General features: G+C 30.2%; 1 protein-coding gene across 1 annotated transcript in view; it reads left to right on the forward strand.

Moving 5' to 3' along the window:
* Window positions 1–21,688, forward strand: part of LOC123550535 (uncharacterized) — a 112,642-nt gene extending 90,954 nt beyond the window's left edge. Inside the window, exon 4 of the mRNA XM_045338968.2 lies at window positions 21,003–21,688. Coding sequence (XP_045194903.2) covers window positions 21,003–21,232 — 230 coding nt within the window. The 3' untranslated portion in view covers window positions 21,233–21,688. The remainder of the gene's footprint in view (window positions 1–21,002) is intronic.
* The last annotated feature ends 490 nt before the right edge of the window (window positions 21,689–22,178 follow it).

Below are 22,178 nucleotides of genomic sequence, written 5' to 3' on the forward strand. Positions count from 1 at the left end.
ATAGAGGCTGTATTTTTCAATTATTCTTCATGAATATTGGTCAGAATGATAACCTTGATAAAATCTAGGCCGGGTTCGAAATTGGGTCATCTCGGGTCAAAAACTAGGTCACTAGGTCAAATCAAGGAAAAACCTTGTGTATGCGATAGAGGCTGTATTTTTCAATTGATCTTCATGAATATTGGTCAGAATGATTACCTTGATGAAATCCAGGCCGAGTTCGAAAATGGGTCATCTCGGGTCAAAAACTAGGTCACTAGGTCAAATCAAGGAAAAACCTTGTGTATGCGATAGAGGCTGTATTTTTCAATTGATCTTCATGAATATTGGTCAGAATGATTACCTTGATGAAATCCAGGCCGAGTTCGAAAATGGGTCATCTCGGGTCAAAAACTAGGTCACTAGGTCAAATCAAGGAAAAACCTTGTGTATGCGATAGAGGCTGTATTTTTCAATTGATCTTCATGAATTTTGGTCATAATGATAACCTTGATGAAATTTAGACCAAGTTCGAAAATGGGTCATATGGGGTCAAAAACTAGGTCACTAGGTCAAATCAAAGAAAAACCTTGTGTATGCAATAGAGGCTGTATTTTTCAACTGATCTTCATGAAATTTAGCCAGAATGATACCTTGATAAAATCTAGGCCGAGTTCGAAAATGGGTCATCTGGGGTCAAAAACTAGGTCATTAGGTCAAATCGAAGAAAAACATTGTGTATGCAATAGAGGATGTATTTTTTAATTGATCTTCATGAAATTTGTCAGAGTGACTGCCTTGATGAAATCTAGGTCAAAAACTAGGTCACTAGGTCAAATTAAAGAAAAATCTTGTGTATGCGATAGAGACTGTTTTTTTTCAATTGATTTTTACGAAATTTGGTCAGGATGATTGCCTTAATGAAATCTAGGGCGAATTTGAATATGGGTCATCTGAGGTAAAAAACAGGTCACTTGGTCAAATCAAAGAAAAAACTTGTGTATGTGATAGAGGCTCTATTTTTCAATTGATCTTCATGAATTTTGGTCAGAATGATTGCCTTGATAAAATCTAGGTCGAGTTTGAACATGGGTTATCTAGGGTCAAAAACTAGGTCATATCTAAGAAAATGCTTGTTTTATTGCAAGAGACCAATTTTTTGGTTCAGTCTTAATGAAAATTGGTCAGAATATTTATTTCCATGAACTCACAAGGTCAAACATGTTTTACACTGTTATGGTGTGTTTCTTAGGTGAGCGACCTAGGGCCATCTTGGCCCTCTTGTTTGTTGCTTAACATTATTTCCCAAGACAGATATTAAAGCTGTATCTAATTGAATAGGAGTTAATTCATATCTTTCACAATATTGTTTTGTTCTAAACATGTATATATTATATATTATTTTATTTTTTATAAATTAATCTGTTAATACGTTTACGCTGAGTTGAAGTTCCAGATCCTGACAATATTCTATTTAATTTTATATTAATATCCTCCTCATTATCATTATTATTTTTACTGTTTTTCTTTTCTTGTAATTCCTTGGCAATTAAATTACCATCTGCCGGAGCAGGTTTCTTTTTAAATTTTTCAACAATTTTATTAGCAGCTAAATTTCCAACTTCTGTTCCAACCTTTTTTGTTCCACTTTCAAGTGCTGCTTTTCCTGCTGTTTCCAAAGCTTTTTTTCCAGCTGTGCTAATTGAAGATGCAACTCCACTTGAAAACAATTTCGTTTAAGTGTCAAAGATACCTGTTCCGCGTATAATTTCTTCTTCGGTCTGAGCATCAACATAAATAAATATTCCTTTATTTTTGTCATGAACTTTTTTGTACATTATATAAAACTAAAATTTATATTTTTTTTAAAATTAGTGTAAAACTTGTTTCAACCTCATTAAAATTAATTATTCTACCAAATACATCCGTAATATATATTCTAATTGAATTTATAATATATTTATTAATTTCAGAATATCCAACTCTTTGTGGTTCTTTTGTAAATGGATAAGCTCTTGTTAAATCTGCAGTACTTAAAGCATAGATAATATCACTGAAATTACCATCAACAAGTGAATTATCAATAAGATCACAATGAATGTAAATTGTATCCACAGGGTTAGTTATATTTGGTGTTGTAGTTCCCCATTCAGTTTTGTTTACAAATTTTTTCTCAAATCCAAGCAATGTATGAAAATTTGATTTTTCTAAATCCAACATAAAATTATCTCTAATTGAAATCAAAATCTTAAAACTACTTAAATCAAATTCCAAACTTATTGGAGCAAAGTCTGATTTATCAAATTCATAATCACCATTACTTATTAATGTTTCCCTAATATAATTATAAATATCTGTGTAACTGTAAGAACCATTTGTAAATATAATATCTTTCCAACCCTTGCCATTATTATAACGAATTCTTTTATTGTCATATTCATCACTAATATTATGCCAAGAGTAGGTCATAGTGTTAATACTATCCAAACCAACAACATAAGTTTTATTTTTGTCTAAAATTAAAGAACGACTGAATCTGATTGTAAAATCACTCGGAGTATTTTTGTTATTATCTTTAACTGTTTCAGAACTTAATACTATTTTTGTTCCATTTATATATAATTAAAATTTAAATTCATGAAAAATAATTTTTATATAACATTTCATGTTGTTCTGGTAAGAGTGAATTCATTTTTAATAATTCATCAATTATTCTAATACCTTCATTTTTTAGTTCTTCATTATTATTTCCAGCATTAATTGAACCACAAATTAACTCCAAGTCATTAACCAATTCTTTTGGATTACATGGACAAACGTCATAACCTTGTCCTCTAATTACCTTTTTAAATTTCATAGATCTTTTATTGATAGGTAAACCTGATTTTTCTGTTAATTCTTTAAATATTTTTCTAGAATGAATTGAATGTTTTTTTATTATTGTTATATCTTTTATTAATTAAATCAATCAAATCATTATCTACTTTAGTGTAGATACTATTTTTGTTCCATTTATATATAATTAAAATTTAAATTCATGAAAAATAATTTTTATATAACATTTCATGTTGTTCTGGTAAGAGTGAATTCATTTTTAATAGTTCATCAATTATTCTAATACCTTCATTTTTTAGTTCTTCATTATTATTTCCAGCATTAATTGAACCACAAATTAACTCCAAGTCATTAACCAATTCTTTTGGATTACATGGACAAACGTCATAACCTTGTCCTCTAATTACTTTTTTAAATTTCATAGATCTTTTATTGATAGGTAAACCTGATTTTTCTGTTAATTCTTTAAATATTTTTCTAGAATGAATTGAATGTTTTTTTATTATTGTTATATCTTTTATTAATTAAATCAATCAAATCATTATCTACTTTAGTGTTAATTACTTCTTTACCAGTTCTTTGATCCTTAGCAACCAATTTGTTTTGTCCGTAAAGTTTATTTAAGTTAATAATTAAATTACCATATTGTCCATTTGGTGAAACTTTATACGGGTTATGATATCTTATTCCTTTTCCCATATATTTTCCTTGTTTTAGAATATTTCTAATAGTTTCTCTATATTTTCTTAAATTATCCGACTTAGCTATAATTGCTTTCTTTTGCTTTAGATCAAGGTCTGTGGGTTTTTTCTTTCTATTTATTGCACCAGATTCATTACCCAATTGTTTAATATCCTTTGATGTCTTTTCTATGATATTTTCTACTTCTTCCCTAGTCATTATTTCATCTGGTTCTTAAGATTTGCTGTGAAAAAATTCAAACACTTCTTGTGGTGTATTATATTTTTCACCTTAAAGTTCTAAATCAATGTCTTTATTATAATCAACTGTAAATTCTTTTGGTCTTGCTCCCAATTCTTCTGATTTTTCAGTTGTATCTTTAGTTGTATCATCAGTTGTTTCAGTTATTCCCATCTTTTCTCTTCCATAATCTTCTAATTCTTTTAATTTATCTCCTGGTATCCATCTAACAGGCTCATCCCCCAATCTACTGGTATATATTCTTGTTGTCTTTTAGATTTTTCAACTTTTCCAGGAGACCCTGTAATTGGTTGCGGTTCTTGGAATAGCTGTGGTAAACCCTGGTATGTTTGTATGTCTTTCATTTCATCACCAAGTGACTCTAATTGTTGTTTTATTCCAGGTAATGCTTTTAACTGACTTGATAATTTTTCTTTTTGACTTTCTATTCCTTCAGTAATTGGCTTATAAATTTCAGTGTACATATCCCGATTTGTAGCTTTTTTAATTTTTCTTTTATTATTTCTTCTCTAAGAGCTCTCATCTTTTGCCCGACTAAGTTTTTTCTTATTCTTATTTCATTAAGTTTTGATTGCATTTATATAATAATGTAAGATAATGTAAAATAATGTAAGATAATGTAATATTATTATATAATGGAAATTCCAAATTATGATACAAAAAATGATAAATCTAATAACTTTAAACAATTTAAGCAATATCCCTTTATGCCAGATTCATGTTTTAGAATGTTAATATGTGGATCTTCTGGACCTGGAAAAACAAATACACTAATGCATATACTTCGAAAACCTCTTATATATTATGATAAATTATACCTATATGCTAAAAACTTAGAACAATCTAAATATCAAGATTTAATTAACAACTTAAACCAAATTGCAAAAAAGATTAAAGTAGATCCAAATGAAATACTTGAATATTCGGCCGAATCCAACCAAATTGAACCTTGTGAGAATCTTGAATCAGAAAAACAAAAAGTAGTAATATTTGATGATTTTGTATGTGAAGATAAAAAGGTTCAAAATGAAATAACAAAATACTTTATTCAAGGACGTCACAAAAACTGTTCTGTTATTTATTTAAGTCAGTCTTACTATAAAACACCAAAAGATATCCGTATTAACTGTTCACATTATATTTTATTTGAAAGTCCAGGTAAACGAGAAAATGATATGATTTGTAATGAACAAAATATTAACCCTAAATCTTTTGCTAATGCAACAAATCAAAAATATGATTTCTTATATATTGACAAACCAAGGAAGTTTTTAGAAAAAACTTTACTGGTAATATATAATGGGAGTTTTTAATAATATAGAACAAATAAGTGAACCTGAAAGTATAAGTAAAGTTAAATTTGATATTGATTTAAGTGATTATGCTACTAAAAAACAATTAAAAAAACTTAAAAAAGGAAACGGAATCGTATCTTCACAAAAATAAGGAACTTGGTAACACAATGAACAGAGCATTAGATATGGGAAGTAATGAAATAATCAACCTAGGAGATCCAGATAAACCCAACGATGCAGTTTCAACACGATTTATGTTTAAAAAAAATTCAAAGTGTAATAGATAACTATAATCTTGAAGATATTAAAAGTATAAAACAGACACTAGAAGCACAAGTAAAGAATATTGAAGAATTAACAAAAGATTTTAAAAAGAATTCATTATTAATAGTTCAATTACAAGATAAAATTGAAAAAGAAATGAAAGCTATGGTTGATTCTATTAAAGAACTTGAAGAGAAATCTGATTTGACAGATGAAAACATAAAAGAAGTATTTCGGGTCAATTTAAACATTTTATTCACTCAAATACAAGAATTAAAAGATAGTATGATTAAACATGAAGAATTAAAAGACAAGATTATTGAAGCTGAGAAAAAGTTACAAAGTATGTATCAGTTAGAAATCAAACCAGAAGTAAATAAACTAAATACTGAAATGGTAAAAGGCAATCAAGATTTACTTGATACATTTTCAAATAAACTTGCAGAATATAAATCTGAACTGGAAAAGGCAGCTTCACAAAGAGGTGATGATCATGACACAGCATTAGATAACCTTAAAAAAGAGCTCAATTCTAAAATAGATGACTTTAAAAAACAAATTCGAATTTGGATTAGTCCTGTTGACAACCGTCATAATTTAAAGTATGCAGACTTAAGTAATATTACAAAAAAAATACAAGAAGATATTAATGAATTTAATGCTAAAGTTGAAAAATACAAAAATGAACTGGACTTTGTAATTGAAAAATCAGTTAAACAAGGAGAATCAATTACTGCTAATGCTAAAGCAATTAACACAATTAATGATCAGCTAGAAAATTTTAAGAAACAACTTCGGAACTTGATTAGTACTGTTGACACACGCCACAATTTAAAGTACGCGGAATTAAGTACACTTACAGAAATGTTAGAAAAAGATATAAGCGAATTTAATTATAAAATTAAAAAAATAATAAATGATCTGGACTCTGTAGTTGAAATATCAACTAAACAAAGAGAATCAATTACTGCTAATACTCAAGAAATTTCTACTAATACCCAAGAAATTACAAAAGTAAAAAATGTTTTTCTAAAAGAAGAAACACAATAAGCTAAAACAAAGAATACTGTTGACAATCTAACTGCTTTTGAAGTTGCTACAACAAAACGACTTGATGATTTAGCTGAAATAATTCTTAAACTTAAAAAGAAAGATAGAAAAAATAGAGAAGAATTGGAAAAAGAACTAGAGAAAGTAAGACGTGAAGTGTTTCTTTTTGAATATAACAGCGGTTATAATGAAGGAGAATCCATTGTAGTAGCATATTCATACATAAAATTAAAAAAGTATTTTGATCGCCACGGTGTCTGGATATATTCATTATATGATAATATAATTAATAGTCGTGCGGGCTATTTTAGTGCATTTAATTTGGTATCTGGAAATATCGTAGATTATAGAAATTTTATAAACACAAACCAAGAATATAAACTAGCTGTACCGGATGTACTATTAAAAAATGTGTCCTCAGTAAAAACAGACGGAATTTATATAATAGATATCAGGTTTTTTATAGTGGCGTCCCACCAGTCGACAAAATGCAAAATATCACATTTTCTTTTTAGGTGATGACAAGAGGGTTTTACAGGTACATTTCCCGGTGGGAGTGTAAATATAACATCCAAGATCGATGATAGTGGGCCCGAAGCGGGCAGTGTATGTATGTATCAGAAAAAAATCAAAATTTATTTAACAGAAAGGACAATGTTTGACATTCATACTTATGACGATTCATCATCTACAGAAATACCATTTATTCTTATGTCGGATAGTTATGTCAAATTCTACATATTGGAGGAATATATAAATTATAAAGAAAGCAAACTTTTGGAGGAATATATAAATTATAAAGAAAGCAAATTTTTGGATTACAACTTTAATTAAAACTTTATTTAATTACCGTGTTTTTATTTAACTGGAATAATTAATATAATGGGAATATTTAATAATATAAATGAAAAAGTAAATAAAATAGAAAAACAAATAATAAGGAAACCTCCATTGTTTCTAACATGTTATACTCAAGATACCGGTAGTGGATTATTTCAATGGAAAACTGTAAATGCTAGTCCTGGTTTAGTTCAAAATGGTAATAATGTAAGAATTAATTTTAATTGCATTTTAATTATTCTTGTTGATGCAATTAAATTAGATAAAGGAGAAGCTAAATTACAACTAAAAAATAAAGAAAACGTAATTCTTCAAAGTTACAATGTAAAAAATAACAGAAAAAATGAATCTATTTCTATTAATTATGCTAATGAATTTAAAATAAATGATGTTATTTATATTAATTCTTTAAACGTTATGAATATTCAGTTAACAATTTATGGTTCTATAATTTAAGAGTTATTTAAGAATTAATTTAAGAGTTAATTTAAGAATTAATTTAAGAATAAGCTAATGTATCAATACCATTATCAAGAATACATCTTTTATCGTCATAACATGATAAAGATGTTTTATTTATAACATAACTGGAAAGATTGTGTTTATCAGAACGAATAACTTTAAAGGTGTGATTAGTTTGGGTTGAATTAAACAAAGTATCTTTGTAATTTTTATGAACTATTGTTTTCTTAACAACAAGTTTTTTAATTCCTTTACATTTTTTAATATTAATCTGAGCTTTATGCTCACATGAATTTTCTAATAAATATGAATACATTTTACTTCTTAATCCAACAAATTCAACAATGGGAATGCCGGCAGCTTCATCTTTAAATTTTCCAATTACTTTTTTATTATTGTCGAAATAAAATTTTGAATTACTATCATAATCACTATTATCAAATAAATCTTTGTCCTTATAAAAATCCTCATATGCATCTTTGGTTTTTATTTCATAACATAATGAATCAGTGTCAGTGAATAGTAATTTACAATTACCCTCGTACTTTTCCTTAATATAATTATAATGAAAATCATACATTAAATATTTTGATAAATCTAGAATGCACATTCCAACATAACAAGGTCTGTTTAATAACAAACTTTCTTTTATTCTATGAATACCAAACAAATTCTTGTTAAACATCGTTGAACTAACAAATGGAGGTTTGGCTATATATTTTAATAAAAGATTTTCATCATGAGTTAATTTAATATTAACCCTCTTGCGTAAATTCTCCATCGTCTTACCGAATACAGAGTTGTTCATTAACTTAAAAAAGTCTTTTTCGAAAGAATTTTTTGCTTTAGATCTTTTTTGAGTATTAAAATCAATATATTTTTTTAACCAAGGACTTTCGTCAAAAGTTAATATTTTGTGTATTTTTGTTACTTTTAACCCTAATTGTGTATATTGTTCAAGATTTTTATAATGAACTACATAATTTTGTTTTTTTCATTAAAGTTGGAACTATTTTTTTTACATTACTTTTTCCTATTTCAAATTCTGTTTTAATATTTTTACTATAATTGGAAAGCCATTGATCTGGTATAATATTTTTTTCAGGAGCTAAAGGATAATCATTATGTACAGTATGTAATTCTTTTGGATATTCAAGATCACATTCAACTATAAAGTTACTTTTACCTTTTGCAATTAATTTCTTGAATTGTTTTTTGGATATAAATTTAAAGTTTCCACAGAGCAAAGGTTGACACATGGCCCAACCGTAAAGGTTATTGGCGTCGAGGTACATAATGTATTTGCTGTCAAGTTTAGGATCATAATCTTTCATATATTTATTGTTTGCTTTACTGTATCTGTTTGAAATATAACTTATTCCTCCTCTCAGTCCCTTTTCAATAAAAAGATACATACCAATATCAGTTATTAAATCTAACTTAATTCCAGTCATTTTTAACATTGCATCCCAAGCTAAACCAGAGCTACTAAAATAATGACAAGGATCTAATTTGTAGTACTCTAAACATAGTTTTCTAAAATTTTCGAATACATCAGCTAAAAGTAATACGTCAGTTTTTAAATATAGATCATGATATTCTCCCATTGTTTTAATTTTAAATTTATTCCAAACATTTTTAGCATGTTCATATTCGTTGTCAGATATGTGTGTTTCATTTAAAATTGAATAAAAATCTTCTTTAGAAGGTAATTTTGTTTCTTTGAATTTTTTAAATGAATCCATGTAATCATATGGATAAACACCTTTTGTTTTTAATAATTTTATATTTTTATCAAATTCAGTTGAAGTGTATTCAAATTCTGGAATATTTTTTACTAGGTTATCCAATGATTGAGACATAAATTGGAATGAATCAATAAAGACCAAGTCGGAAATCATAAATGCCATATATCGTTCCATATTGTTAGGAATAACATTAATTTCTTTTTTGAATTTTCCTATTTGCTGCATAATAAAATGACCGTCATAACCTCTTAAATTATGAAAAATAACAGGAATTTTGTGTGTTATTCTAAAATTAATATTACATTCTGATTGAGCACTTCCTCTGAATTTTCCTGTTATATGACAATGGTCTCGAACAGGATTTTCATTTTCCTTATATTCTTTTTCACAGATATGACAAAACTTTTGTTTTTTAAATTCACTTTCATCTTTTTTAGACATTCTTAGTTCTTTGTTAAAGTTAACACTAAATATTTCTTTACAATATTCCTCTTCCTCAAGCATTTTTTTCAATAAACTTATAAACTGCATTAGGGCCTCTATAAATCTGGGTTGGTTTAGTATATTTATCGTCATAACAACAAACAACTTTATAACCGTAACCACAATCTATATGATTTTGATATGGTTCAGTAAATGAAGATTCAGTTGATGGTAAAGCAGTTAAAACTTTTTTAGTTATTGATTCAAAATCAGCATAAATTACAAAAGGCACTGCTAAACCTTTATGATAATTTTTAAATTGTACTTTACTTCCCTCTTTTGGCATTTTAACACCCTGAACACCATTGATAGCTAAACAATTTTCAACATGTTCTTTTAATATTCTTTCTTGGGATCAGTTTGGCATGCAAGATCTACAAAAATGTTTCTTGTTTGTATTTTTTTTTTGTTATTCATTAATCTATTAAAATCTTTTATCCAAACATAATGTTGTACTACAGTGGCTTTAGCCCTCTTACAGTCATCATCGGTTATTTTATCATTAGTAATTAGCATCATGTCACAGTGTTCTTCGTATTAATATTTTGATATGTACAATGGATAAATTCCCGTAGGTTCTTCATAACCAAATATATTAAATGATATATCATTTAAAACTTCAATTTTAGGTATTTGATTTAATGTAACAGGAAATTTAATTCCAGTATAATCAAGAATGTTTATATGTTTTTTATATTTTGAAATTTTTTAAAGATCTTTTTCAACAGGAAATTTATAAGCTAAATGATACCATCTAAAGCATTCGTTATCATCATTCTTTATATTTATTAATCCTTTCATTGGATGTTGTAATGGTTTTAGTAATTCTAAATAACTTGAAGCAGCCAATGGACTATACTTATATCTATTTATATGACGAGCATCAACTGACTCTATTCTCAAGCAGCTTCCTTCAGAAATCCAATAACCAATTCTATTTATTATTTCATCAAAAGCTTGACGTTAAGTGTTTTTTATTTCATTTGTATTAATTATTTCTAAAGCCTTTGATTGAAAATAAGCTGATTTATATATTGTATCAGTTTTATCCATTTTTGCAAAAGTTAATTTTAAAACAACGTTTATTTTTATACCTTTTAAAGTTTTAAGTTCAGATTTAAGTATTTCATAAGAGTCGTTTATAGTTAAATATAATTGATTCTTTGGATCTTGTCTATATGTAATTTTAATTTCAAATTTCTTATAATATTGTTTTGTAGATCTCTCAATTTCCATCTATATATTATATTTAGAAAAAAAATCCCTAAGGAAAAAAGGATTAAAAAAAATAATAAAATAAATAAAGTTTAAGAAGAACTAACATATTTAAATTTATATCTTTTTCCGCTGGTTTTTGATATTCCGCTTTTAACTTGGTTTTTTCCTTTGCAGCACATTGTTATTAACCCTGAATTAATATTAAGGTCTTTGGATGCTGCATAAGTGCTTTTATATGTTTTTTCTTCATTAGTATCATAATTGGTTGCAATAACATTTTTAGGATTGTTTCGAATATTATTTTGTCTGGGACAATCACATAATCTTTCAGCATTTTCTTCTTCAGTTAATAGACAACCACAGTCCCATTCAAATAAATTATTTTTTAAAAGATAAGGATCTAAAACATTTTGTAATTTATCAATGACATGATTTTTATATTCATCGCTAACTATTTGATCAAGTTTTGATTTAATAACATTTCTTCTTTTAAGAACTTTTTATATGAATTTTGTCTGGATTCATTATTCTCCTAAAGTGCTAGATAATTTTGGCATAATCATTCTATCTATCTTTCTATTAACCATCTATATAATATACTTATAGAAAAAAATCTTTAAAAACGCACCTAAAGAAATTATATTGATTTGAGAAATTTGTTTATATTGTCTATATCTTTTGAATAAGATTTTAAAGTCATTTTTTCTAAATTGTTATCAACTGTTAAAATTTTAATACCTTCTTGAGACATTCTGTTTAACCATTCTTCGTGTAATTTTTGTAGTTTTTCTAAATAATCTAAACCAACTCTGTTTTCTTCCGTTCTGTTTCTTTTTTGAAGTCTTTTAAAACATATTTCTGGGTCGGTTTTAACATAAACAAATCCATCAGTTGGGGTTTTTTCGTATGGTTTTATAATATGATCAGTTAAGAAAAGATTGTATACTGCCCACTCGGGGTCATTTATAACACCGTTGTCGTGATGTTGTTTTGTAAAAACGTTACTGTTAGTTAAATAACGACGTTCAAGGACAGAAACACCATCAAACTGTTTAGCAGAAGATAACATTTTTATATGACTGTTTAAAGTTGTTAGCTGAAAAGGAAATAAATATTTGGAAGGTTCTTGAGCAGCAAGTTCAAAAAGGTTATATGAATTTCCGCTTTGGTTCATAACATTTTGCCATTCGTGAATTGGTTCTGGAATTATATTAAAATTAGGATTATATTCTTTAATAATATCTAAAAACGTACTTTTTCCTGATGCAATATTACCTTCAACTGATATAATTTTTCTCATTTATATAAAATACTTATAGAAAAAATCTTTAATAATCTTTAATACAACTCTTCTTCTTTTTTACTTTTATATCCGTTACGTTTAAATTCCTTATATGCATTTCAAGAGGTGTTGAATAATTTTTTTCTTTCTGCATTTCTAATAGTATTGTAAAAATATCCTGAATAACTTTTTTCTCTTCTTCTTTATTTACTTTTCCGATCCGTGCTTTTGTTATAAGTTGTTTTATTTTGTGATGATGTGCTTTTAAAATAAATTTCTTGTCGTCAAGTTTTAGTCTATTAGTAAATATGGTAATTATTGTTGGAACAGCGCCATCAACTGCTACAAATATAGGAATAGCTGGAACAAGTGCTAATGCAGCTGAGCAACAAAAGATACCTGCTGTAATATATAACCCAGTACTTACTCTCCCACAAAATTTATAACTTTTTCTGTAAGCAGCAGCTAGTTTAGTTAAGTGAATGATTAATTGATCTATTGTTTCTATTACATTATTATTAGAAATTAGATTTTTATTACTCATTTATATAATTAAAGAGTTTCCATCAACTTTGTAGTTTAAATGAAAATGAAAGTATTTGACTTATTTAATTCGAAAACAGTTCACGGTTTGTTTAAGTAAAAAGCCGAAAAGGTTTAAAATCAAATTTAACTACCCCTGTTTGCCTTTCTCGTAGCGTATGTATTCGGCCATGACTGGGACGATGACGTCAGTGTGCCCGGAAGTATTAACCTGCGCGCGCAACTTTCACTTTATCAAAATAACAGAACATGGCTTCCAACAACAATTTCACCGAAAATATCGACAATTCTGACTCAGATTCTTCGTTTGGGGATGAATTTCCAGAAAATAATGGCATTGGGTACGTTGGCTATCGATTTGAACCGCAGTAGGCAGTAGCGACGAGTTAAGTGAAAGTGATGAGAGTGAATCCGACGGCGAACCAGAGATCGAAATAGGGAAATCTGAGAATGGACAATTTAGTTTGGTGCGTTGAGTACTGCATCATTATGAAACAGAGACTGAGAACATCTGTTGCAGAGAGATCCAGAATGTGCTCACCAAGAAGAAGATGACAATATTGTGGAGGAATGTATATGTGAGCACCCCAAGTTCAACACCTGTGCCTGGATAGAGATGTGTTATGTTTTGCAGCCATTACTGTGTCTTCCATTTTTCCGGACTAATTGCCAATCCTCTGACAGATAGGTAAATACTTTGCTACTGTGTGATAGAAAATAGTTTCATTTTTTTAGGTTTTGCAATCACAAATTCGCAGAATTTAACATTTTTTTTTTGTAAGTGGTTATGGTCAGGTAATAGGACCTCAAACCCATAAGTAGTATATAATATACGTGTAGCAATATGTTCTGTGTTATAATTTTTATCAAAGTCTTTGATGATCATTTTTCATCTTAGCTGTCGGATAAATGGTAGCCAACCTGTCCTATAGAATAATAGATTTTCAAATAGGTTTTGGAACAATGTATATTCAATTATAATAAATTTGAGCCGCTCCATGAGAAAAACCAATATACTGCTTTTGCGAGCCTGTCTGCTTAGCTCAGTAGGTAGAAAGTTGGTCTATGAATCGCAGGTCATAAATTTGATCCCGGGCAGGGTGTATGTTTCGGTGACTACTTGATAAACGACATTGGGGCCTGAAACCTTTTGTTCTTCAACCTGGTTCGTGTGCTGAAGTTGGCATTAACTTACAGATTTGTACTGGTACAGAATTCAGGAACCGGGTTTATTGACTGGCCAGCGTTAAATGACTGAAATTACTGTTGAAAACTGGCATTAGCCCAAAAACATTTATATTGCTTGCATTAGATGACCTGTATTTACATTTACCACTACCTACAATATGTAGTAATGTATTACAAGGTAAACATTGTATGCTACACACTTTATTTAGTATGGGCAAATGATTCATACTTCCATTATAACATGAAATTTACGAGTTGTTTTTTTGTTCTTTTATTTTCTGGGTTCTTTCGCTTAATGCATACGACAATTCACTCTATGGATACATGGAAAATTAGGCAGACATAACAGGAAAAACATTCCATCTTGTGTGGTACGTCGTATCCGGGACGTCTATCCTCATTTAGAAGAGGTCAGGAACAGTTTACTGGATTTTTTTTTTTAAAAAACTGGATTTCAAACCAAGAAACACTAGAATTATTGTGAAGTGATGACTGATGGCATAACTTAAAATGGTGTTGAAAATGGTGTTAATAAATTTTCTTACATATTTCAAGCATATATCTAGACCAAAGTTACTAAACTACATATTACCATCAGAGCTATTATTTTTGTTTACTTTGTTTGTGAAATTTGACATTTAAACTTGAACACACTTTTTTCGTGTATGTTCGTGATATTTATACTTGTAACAATAAAAAGGATTTGTATATTTATTCTTTGGTTTGCATACAATTTTGGGCAAGTAAAGATCATTACCAAAACCCATTTGCTTAAAGCATAAAAAAATTACATGGTGATAATGCTGCATTTACCCACCCCATCATCCTGATCAAAGTTGTCTTATATTGTGAAGAACAGTTCCAGCGGACAAAAAAGACTTCAGATTCTTTGTCTGCACTACTTAACAGTTTTTATAAATACAGACGTCTTTTACAGTGTCTTGAAAAACATTTCGCAAAATAGCCTACATTTGGCTGTTTTGGGTTTACTCAGTTGATTTAGGCTCAAAAAAGGATTCCACATTAGAAATGCAAATTGATCTTAGTTTTTGTGTACATTGTTTGCAAATACAACACACTTAATTTGTTGAGATGTGTTCTAATTAATAACTACGGGCCTGTGTTTTATTTGCCAACAAAGCATGCAAAATGAAATCTAATGCAAATTTTTATCACTTTTGCTGAAACCCAAGTAAAGTCAAGTAATATTATTTACAAAGTCGGAGAGTAACAACAAATAACATAAGCTTTAATGAGTTTTTACACCGACTTAACATTTCTATTACAATGCAGTGCGAATAATCTGCACCTTATAAATTATGTGTTGACATATAATTTCCGAAATAGCAAGTGTTATCATTTAAACAAATTAACTTTAAATTTGAAAATTTTGAGACCCAGAGTTTCAGTCTGAAAAGCTTTGATCAGTATAATTTGGAATGGTTAACAAGAGGGTCATGATGACTCTGGAGCCCTCACCTGACTCAATATGCTAAATGTTTCAAATATCAAACTGAAGTTATAATATTAGTAGATCAGTAGGTCACCAGGCCCGGTCGAGGGGGCCCGTGCCCCTCCCCCCCCCCCCCCAGTTGGCTGAGAAGTGACTTGTACTCATCAAAGACGCCCCTCAAATTTAGACCCAGAAATGCCCAGAGGCCCCATTTCATACCAGTAGTTCAGAACTTTCCAGGGGAGTCCCCCAATCAAGTGGGAGTATCATACTCCCCCCAATACCTTAAAAGTTTAGACCTAAAATGCACCAGAGGCCACCTTTTGTATGCATGAAATTCAAAAAATTACAGGGGGAGTCAATCTGACCCGCACCTGACCCCTGATCCCTACCTAACATGGGCAAAGGCGCCCCCTCAAAAACCTCGCGCCTCGGCATTGATGTCTTCGTTCAAGACTGGTGCCCCAACCCCACAGTCAGAAATTTCTGGATTCGGCCCTGGGTCCACATTCATGGTCACTAAAAGTGAGTGTACAAAACTGTACCTGTTATCCAAATTTCAAAAACCCTATGCCTTGCACTTTAAGGCAAGATTTTAGAGTTTTTCCTATACAAGTATATGTAAAACTAGAGTTGTCACATGATTGAAAAATTTTATACCCCAAACATATGGCCTTGTCACAGACTAAGCCAAGTCAAATGCACTTGTTTAACCTTTGACCTACAGAACTAAAAAAGCAACAGAGTCATTGCTGGTAATGGTCAACCTCACTATGAAGTTTAATGATCTCATGAAGAGTATTCAGTTATTGTCCGAAAATGTTTAAATGTTTAGGGTCACTCTGACTTTACAATATTTTATCATGTTACATCAGTGTACAAAAATTTATGATCCTAGACCAAGCATTCGAAAGTTATCTTTCGGGAAACATGTAACTGTTACTAGTCACTGTGACCTTGACCCTTTGATTACTGACCTCAAAGAAAAAACTTGACCTGTATTTGATGTTACACCCCATGTGTCAAAATATATGATCCTAGGCCCAAGCATTCTCAAGTTATCATCTGGAAACCATTTAACTGTTCAGGGCCCATGTGACCTTGACCTTTGACCCCAAATTAAAACCTGACCTGTTTTTTTCTTATGTTACACCCCTGTGTAATAAAAAATTTTAAATCGGTCAAGCCTTTCAGGGGTTATCCTCCAGAACCCCCGAAAAACCCAAAGGACGACTGCCCAAACTCACTCCAATATTCTCTCCGCTCCACCCCAAAGTTTTTTTTGTGGGGGTATATAACTAGAGAACCCCGGGCAGGGCCTCTTTTCATCTCTGGGTAAAAAGTTTGAACAATCTTGGAAGCGGACCACAGGCAATGCTTCTACTACCCCCCCCTCCCGGACAGGGCCTCTTTTCACCTAAGGGGCACAATTTGATTAATTATCATGGTGGACCATAAAATGATGTCACATGCCAATATCAAAGGGTCTATGCCTTCTGGGTTTTGTACAGAACATTTTTTTAAGTTTTCTTTGGGTGCCAAAGGCAACCAGAGTTCTGCATGAAATTCAACTCTTTGAAAAATTCTAAAAGGGGCCACCCAAGGGTCATTCCTTTTAAGTTTGGTATAATTCTGCCTGGTGGTTTTCAACAGACTTTATCAGAAAATGTTGACAGACACTGAGTGGTCACAAAACAAGAAAGGAAAATCTCTGTCTCACAGAGATGTATGCACAGACAAAACAACAACAACAATAGTTCAATCTTAAATTATATTTTTCTGCTTATTGATGCTGTCACAGCCAACAAACAACTTGGAAGTTATTTATATATATATACAAGTATCTACAAAATTTTATCTAATTATAGTAAAATGTATATGTATATACAAGTACAGGATATTATTTTTATTTACTGAAATACTAGTATCACAGATTAGGTACAAATGTCAGTGAAGAAGAACTGTCCATAAGACAGCCAATTATTGGTAGACTATTCAAATATCTGTCCCAGAAGCATGAATATTTATCTTTTTCTTCCTTTCAAATTCACTAAACGGAACCCAACTATTAAATTTTTCATTGTAGCCTTTCCATTTTACTAAAGCTTGTTTTTTTCTTATAGTCTCGTCTGATAACTTTTTCTATTCTAAAAACCTCTTGTGTAGTAGGTAAAAGTTCTTGTTATAAAATGAACCTTGAATTATTTCATCATTTAAATCTTTAATAGTGTATGTTCTGGGATTTGTATTATTAATTCCATAAATTATAAATATTTCCTCGTCCAGTTTGGTGTATATCCTTTTTCAAATGGGCTTTTAAGTTTACTTAGCGAACTGATCAAACCCAAATTTTTAAAATTTTTCTTTACTCTTTGGTATCTTTAAACGACCATATAAATTTAAAATAAACGTACCTTTATTTAAGTTTTTTACTAGCTTCGGTTGGTGTTATTTTCATACTAGAATGTTTTGTTTTGTTAAATTTATCAACCATATCCTGCAAATTATCTAAATAAGTATAAAGTATTATTTGCTGTAAAGTATTTCCACATTATTCTTTTAAACTTCTATTAAATCTTTCTTATACTACAGCTTTTCCCTTTATTAAATGTATGATATATATTAAACTTATATTTATTTAAAAATGATTCCCAAAATTTTATTGTAAATTTTTTTCCTTCATCTACCCATAAATTTTGTGGAATCCCTTGCAATCTTCGGGGACTTCCGTCCCTGAATTCTATCTTCAAAATTTTTTTTCAAATGCTTCAGTAACAGATTTCCAGTTTTTTTTCTTTAATGGAATAACCCCCAAACATATTTACTGAATATATCAATAACGGTTAACAAGTACTTTACTCCTTTATTATATTTTGAAAAAGCTTGCATGTCAACTAAATCAGCTGACCAAGTATCATCAATGTCATTAACTATCACTCTTCATTTCCTAAATTTTCTTTTAATTGGTTTGTGTAATTCTTCTGCTAATTTATCGCTCCAGCGGGAGCTTGGGACAGTTATTTTGGGGGTTATACTTAACCCCCTTTTCCCGTTTTTTGACTTATGTCCCAGCCCCAAATTTGTATTTCGTTTTAATTATAGGTTTCAAACTAAATGTTTTGCAATCTTTTATCCAAAGTTTTTGATTTAGTGTTATTTAAGTCGGAAAGCATTTGCTTATCGCATTTTTGTTTACTTCTTCTGAACTATAACAGATATCATGATCCTACATACTGCAAACTAGTTCATTTATGGGTTGTCCATTATCTAAAGCGTTTCCAGGCCCACAATAGCGAAAACCCGGAAGTGTTAACCCCTTTTTAGGTAATAAAGGTAACATTACTTTATATATATCAATTGCACCTCCAGAACGTTTAACAAATTGGTGTTTTATATTACCAAAAGGATACAACACTGAGCTCTTAACATAAGTCTACCATTTTTTTGTTGTAACATATTGAGGATTTTATATATCAGTAAATTTCCTTTCTTTTACAATATATTTTGTTTGATTCATTTATTTTATGTATTTAAAATTATTAAAAAGCATTTTTACTAAAAAATGGGTTCCCGGGAGGACTTTGAACCTACGCCCTCCTAAATTGTGATTAACACAGAATAATGATAATACTTAAATGCTCTATACCTTAAACGCGTTATGTTGTATAACATTAAAGAACTATGTTCGTAATTGTTGTATAAACAACTGAAACCATTCGACGATGCATGGTTGAACAAAATTCAAAAGCGTATGTTCAATCATGCATATGCCTAAGGCATACTCAAACGGTTGGGGTGATTTTCATAACATAAAAGTATTATGGGTATTCAAACATGCATATGCCTATGGCATACTCAAACGGTTTAGTGATTTCAGTTGTTTGTACTTAAATCTTGTAATACTTGTTTAATAGTTGTTAAAAAATGCAAAAGCCGTGTTGCGTACATTTATTTTAACCCGACGCCAGGTAGATTTTTTTACGTGCCCCACCCGACGCCGGGGTGAACCATTGGTCTTTCCTAAGAGACCTCATCTGTAGGCTCACCATACAGCTGGTTTTCCTAAAACTCAAACCTGCCGGTTTTGCATCCAGAATCACCTTCAACCCCATTGTTCGTTTGGGCCCCCCGAAACCTTCGAAACTAGAGACAAGAACGAAGTAAGGCAATTCAGTGCTATCACGACATTGACGGAAGAATTCTTTATGTGCACAACCAGTCAATGTCATAACAGCAGGCTGTAACCCTTAAAGACAAGAGACCAGTACACAAACATACTGCAAGCTACCTTTTAAAAAGACAAGGAAACGTCGGATTAACTTCCGGAACAAAACGTAACCACAACTCGACTCAATGATTTAAAAAGTTGAAACCGTTCTTTATATAACGTATATTCTTTAATATAGTAATGTTATGGTTTTGAAATTATCATAATTTTTATTTTTCATGTTATAATTTATTCAATTACTTTTTGTTTTTAATTTTAACAACTCCTAAAGTAATTTTATTTTTCCAATATTAATTAAAATATTTGTATGAATTTCAGTTATCAAAGGGAGATATTACTTGTTTTTTTTTTTAAATTTTCAATTATTAAAGGGGGATAGATTTGTAAATAACCTGACCTTGGTATTTTGTTATATTTAGCATTTGGTTTTCCCCGGGCTGTGTATTTTTAGTTTTAATTTTCTTGTTTCATGGATAAATTATTAATGTATTTATTGGTACGTGTTACATTCTGTGTCTTTCTAATGTCTTTAACAGTTGTTTTATCTATGTAGAAGGATTACAAAACAGGAAATAGAAGAGTTTTTTAAACAGAAAAAAAATGTGGTCTAAAAATTTAACCACACTATATTTACTTCCTGTATGTTATATTAGGCCAAACCTATTCAACATTTTATCTCTCGGTGTAGTGTTTTTTAAAGTTTTTAAGTGGAAACTATTTTTGAATAAAAATATATTTTTCTTCATTTTAATCATCTTTAGTTAAAAACAGAGGTTTTCATTCGGTTTAACTAAAGATTTAAAAGATTTTGAGGGTACGGTGTATCGAGTGCAACCGAAGGTTCCAGCTTCGCGAGTTAGTATTATAAGTTTAGGGTAAGGTTAAAGTGTACTTATAGAATAGGGATAAGAGGTCAAGTGGGGTCAAACTGATCCTGTTTTCGTGGTAGGATTTTGATAAATATTTGGTGGAAGTGTTTAATCATATTTTACTATAGGTTTTCATATAGTACTATGAAAACTTGTTTATTTTTTTTTTTGTTTTTGTTTTTTAATTGCTTGACTTTGTTTTTTTTAGAAGTGGTCAAAAGGTTGAATAAGGTCAAATAACGCCAAAACAAACAATTACTATACTACTCATACAGCATGGTGGTGTCAAAATGTGTCTTACTAAAGTGTTCTGTCCCTTTCAGAAGCAAAAGCTGTTGCTATGACTTACGATTGCAAATTTGTGGAGACGTCGGTAGTTTTAAATGTGAACGTTGATGAACTGCTCGTCGGCATTGTAAAACAACTGCATATCAAATCAGCCAATTATGATGATGACAAGAGTACGGGATGTGCTTCCTCAAGTAAATCGTTGCTTACGAAAGTTTTCAAGAAATACAATATTTCGAAGTCGTGTGAAAATTTGTATTCTTAATATAACTTTACACAAATAAACACATTTAAGCTAACCTCTTTATTGTCAAAGAGAAGAAACTGTTGATAAGGACACATACACGTTTTCTTAGTTGTTTTCTACGTACACCAAAAAGGAGGATCTGGTAGCATTCTTCACTATTGTTCAGACGATTTCAGTCGGTCACTTTCAAAGATTGAAAAGATGATGTCTTCCGTTCTAGCGCACGCTGAAGACCAGGAAGACAAAGCTTCGCATATAACAATGAAATTTTGCCACGCGGACCTAAAGGTGACAGTTATTTTGTTGGTCGGCATGGACAGAATAGAGCAAAGACGAAAACTCGAAATGCTTTTCTTGGCATTTTTCACTTGGCTGCGTGACAGACCAAAAAGACAAACTTGTTTCACGAAAATGTTTTGCTGGGCGTCTTTTTAGCGCCACTTGCCCGCTCAGAAAATTAAAAATAAAAATCATTACTTGCGTTGCAATACAGTTTACGCTAAATCGGCTCAGTAATAAAATGTAATCAAAGTACTGATAGTACAGTACCGAAGGAAGGTGGTGTATGTTAGTACAATGTACGTGTATGAAAAAAAATCCATTTCAAAAATGGCACAAGCGCATACAGCGCTTTGATAGTTAGAAACCCAATACATACAGGATTTGTTTCGGCAAACCATCAGTATGATACTCTGGTTTGGTGATATATAGTTACAGTTATGCATTCAAACCCCCTGTAAAGTGAAAAGATGTTAAGTAAAGGCATGCAGTCGATAGTTATTCGTAGTAAATTACTGCGGCATTGGTATATATTCAAAGTATGTTGAACTATCTTAATTGGGCATGCGTACTTGTAAGTTTGTGATGAAGTCCACGGCTGTCTCAAGGTGGTGATACAGTAGACCAAATTTTCCTTTCTACCCCGATAATGACGTCAGAGGTCGTAAATTATTCCGCATTGAAC

This window comes from Mercenaria mercenaria, chromosome 6 (genome assembly GCF_021730395.1).
Source record: "Mercenaria mercenaria strain notata chromosome 6, MADL_Memer_1, whole genome shotgun sequence".
In the NCBI taxonomy this organism is placed as follows: Eukaryota; Metazoa; Mollusca; class Bivalvia; order Venerida; family Veneridae; genus Mercenaria; species Mercenaria mercenaria.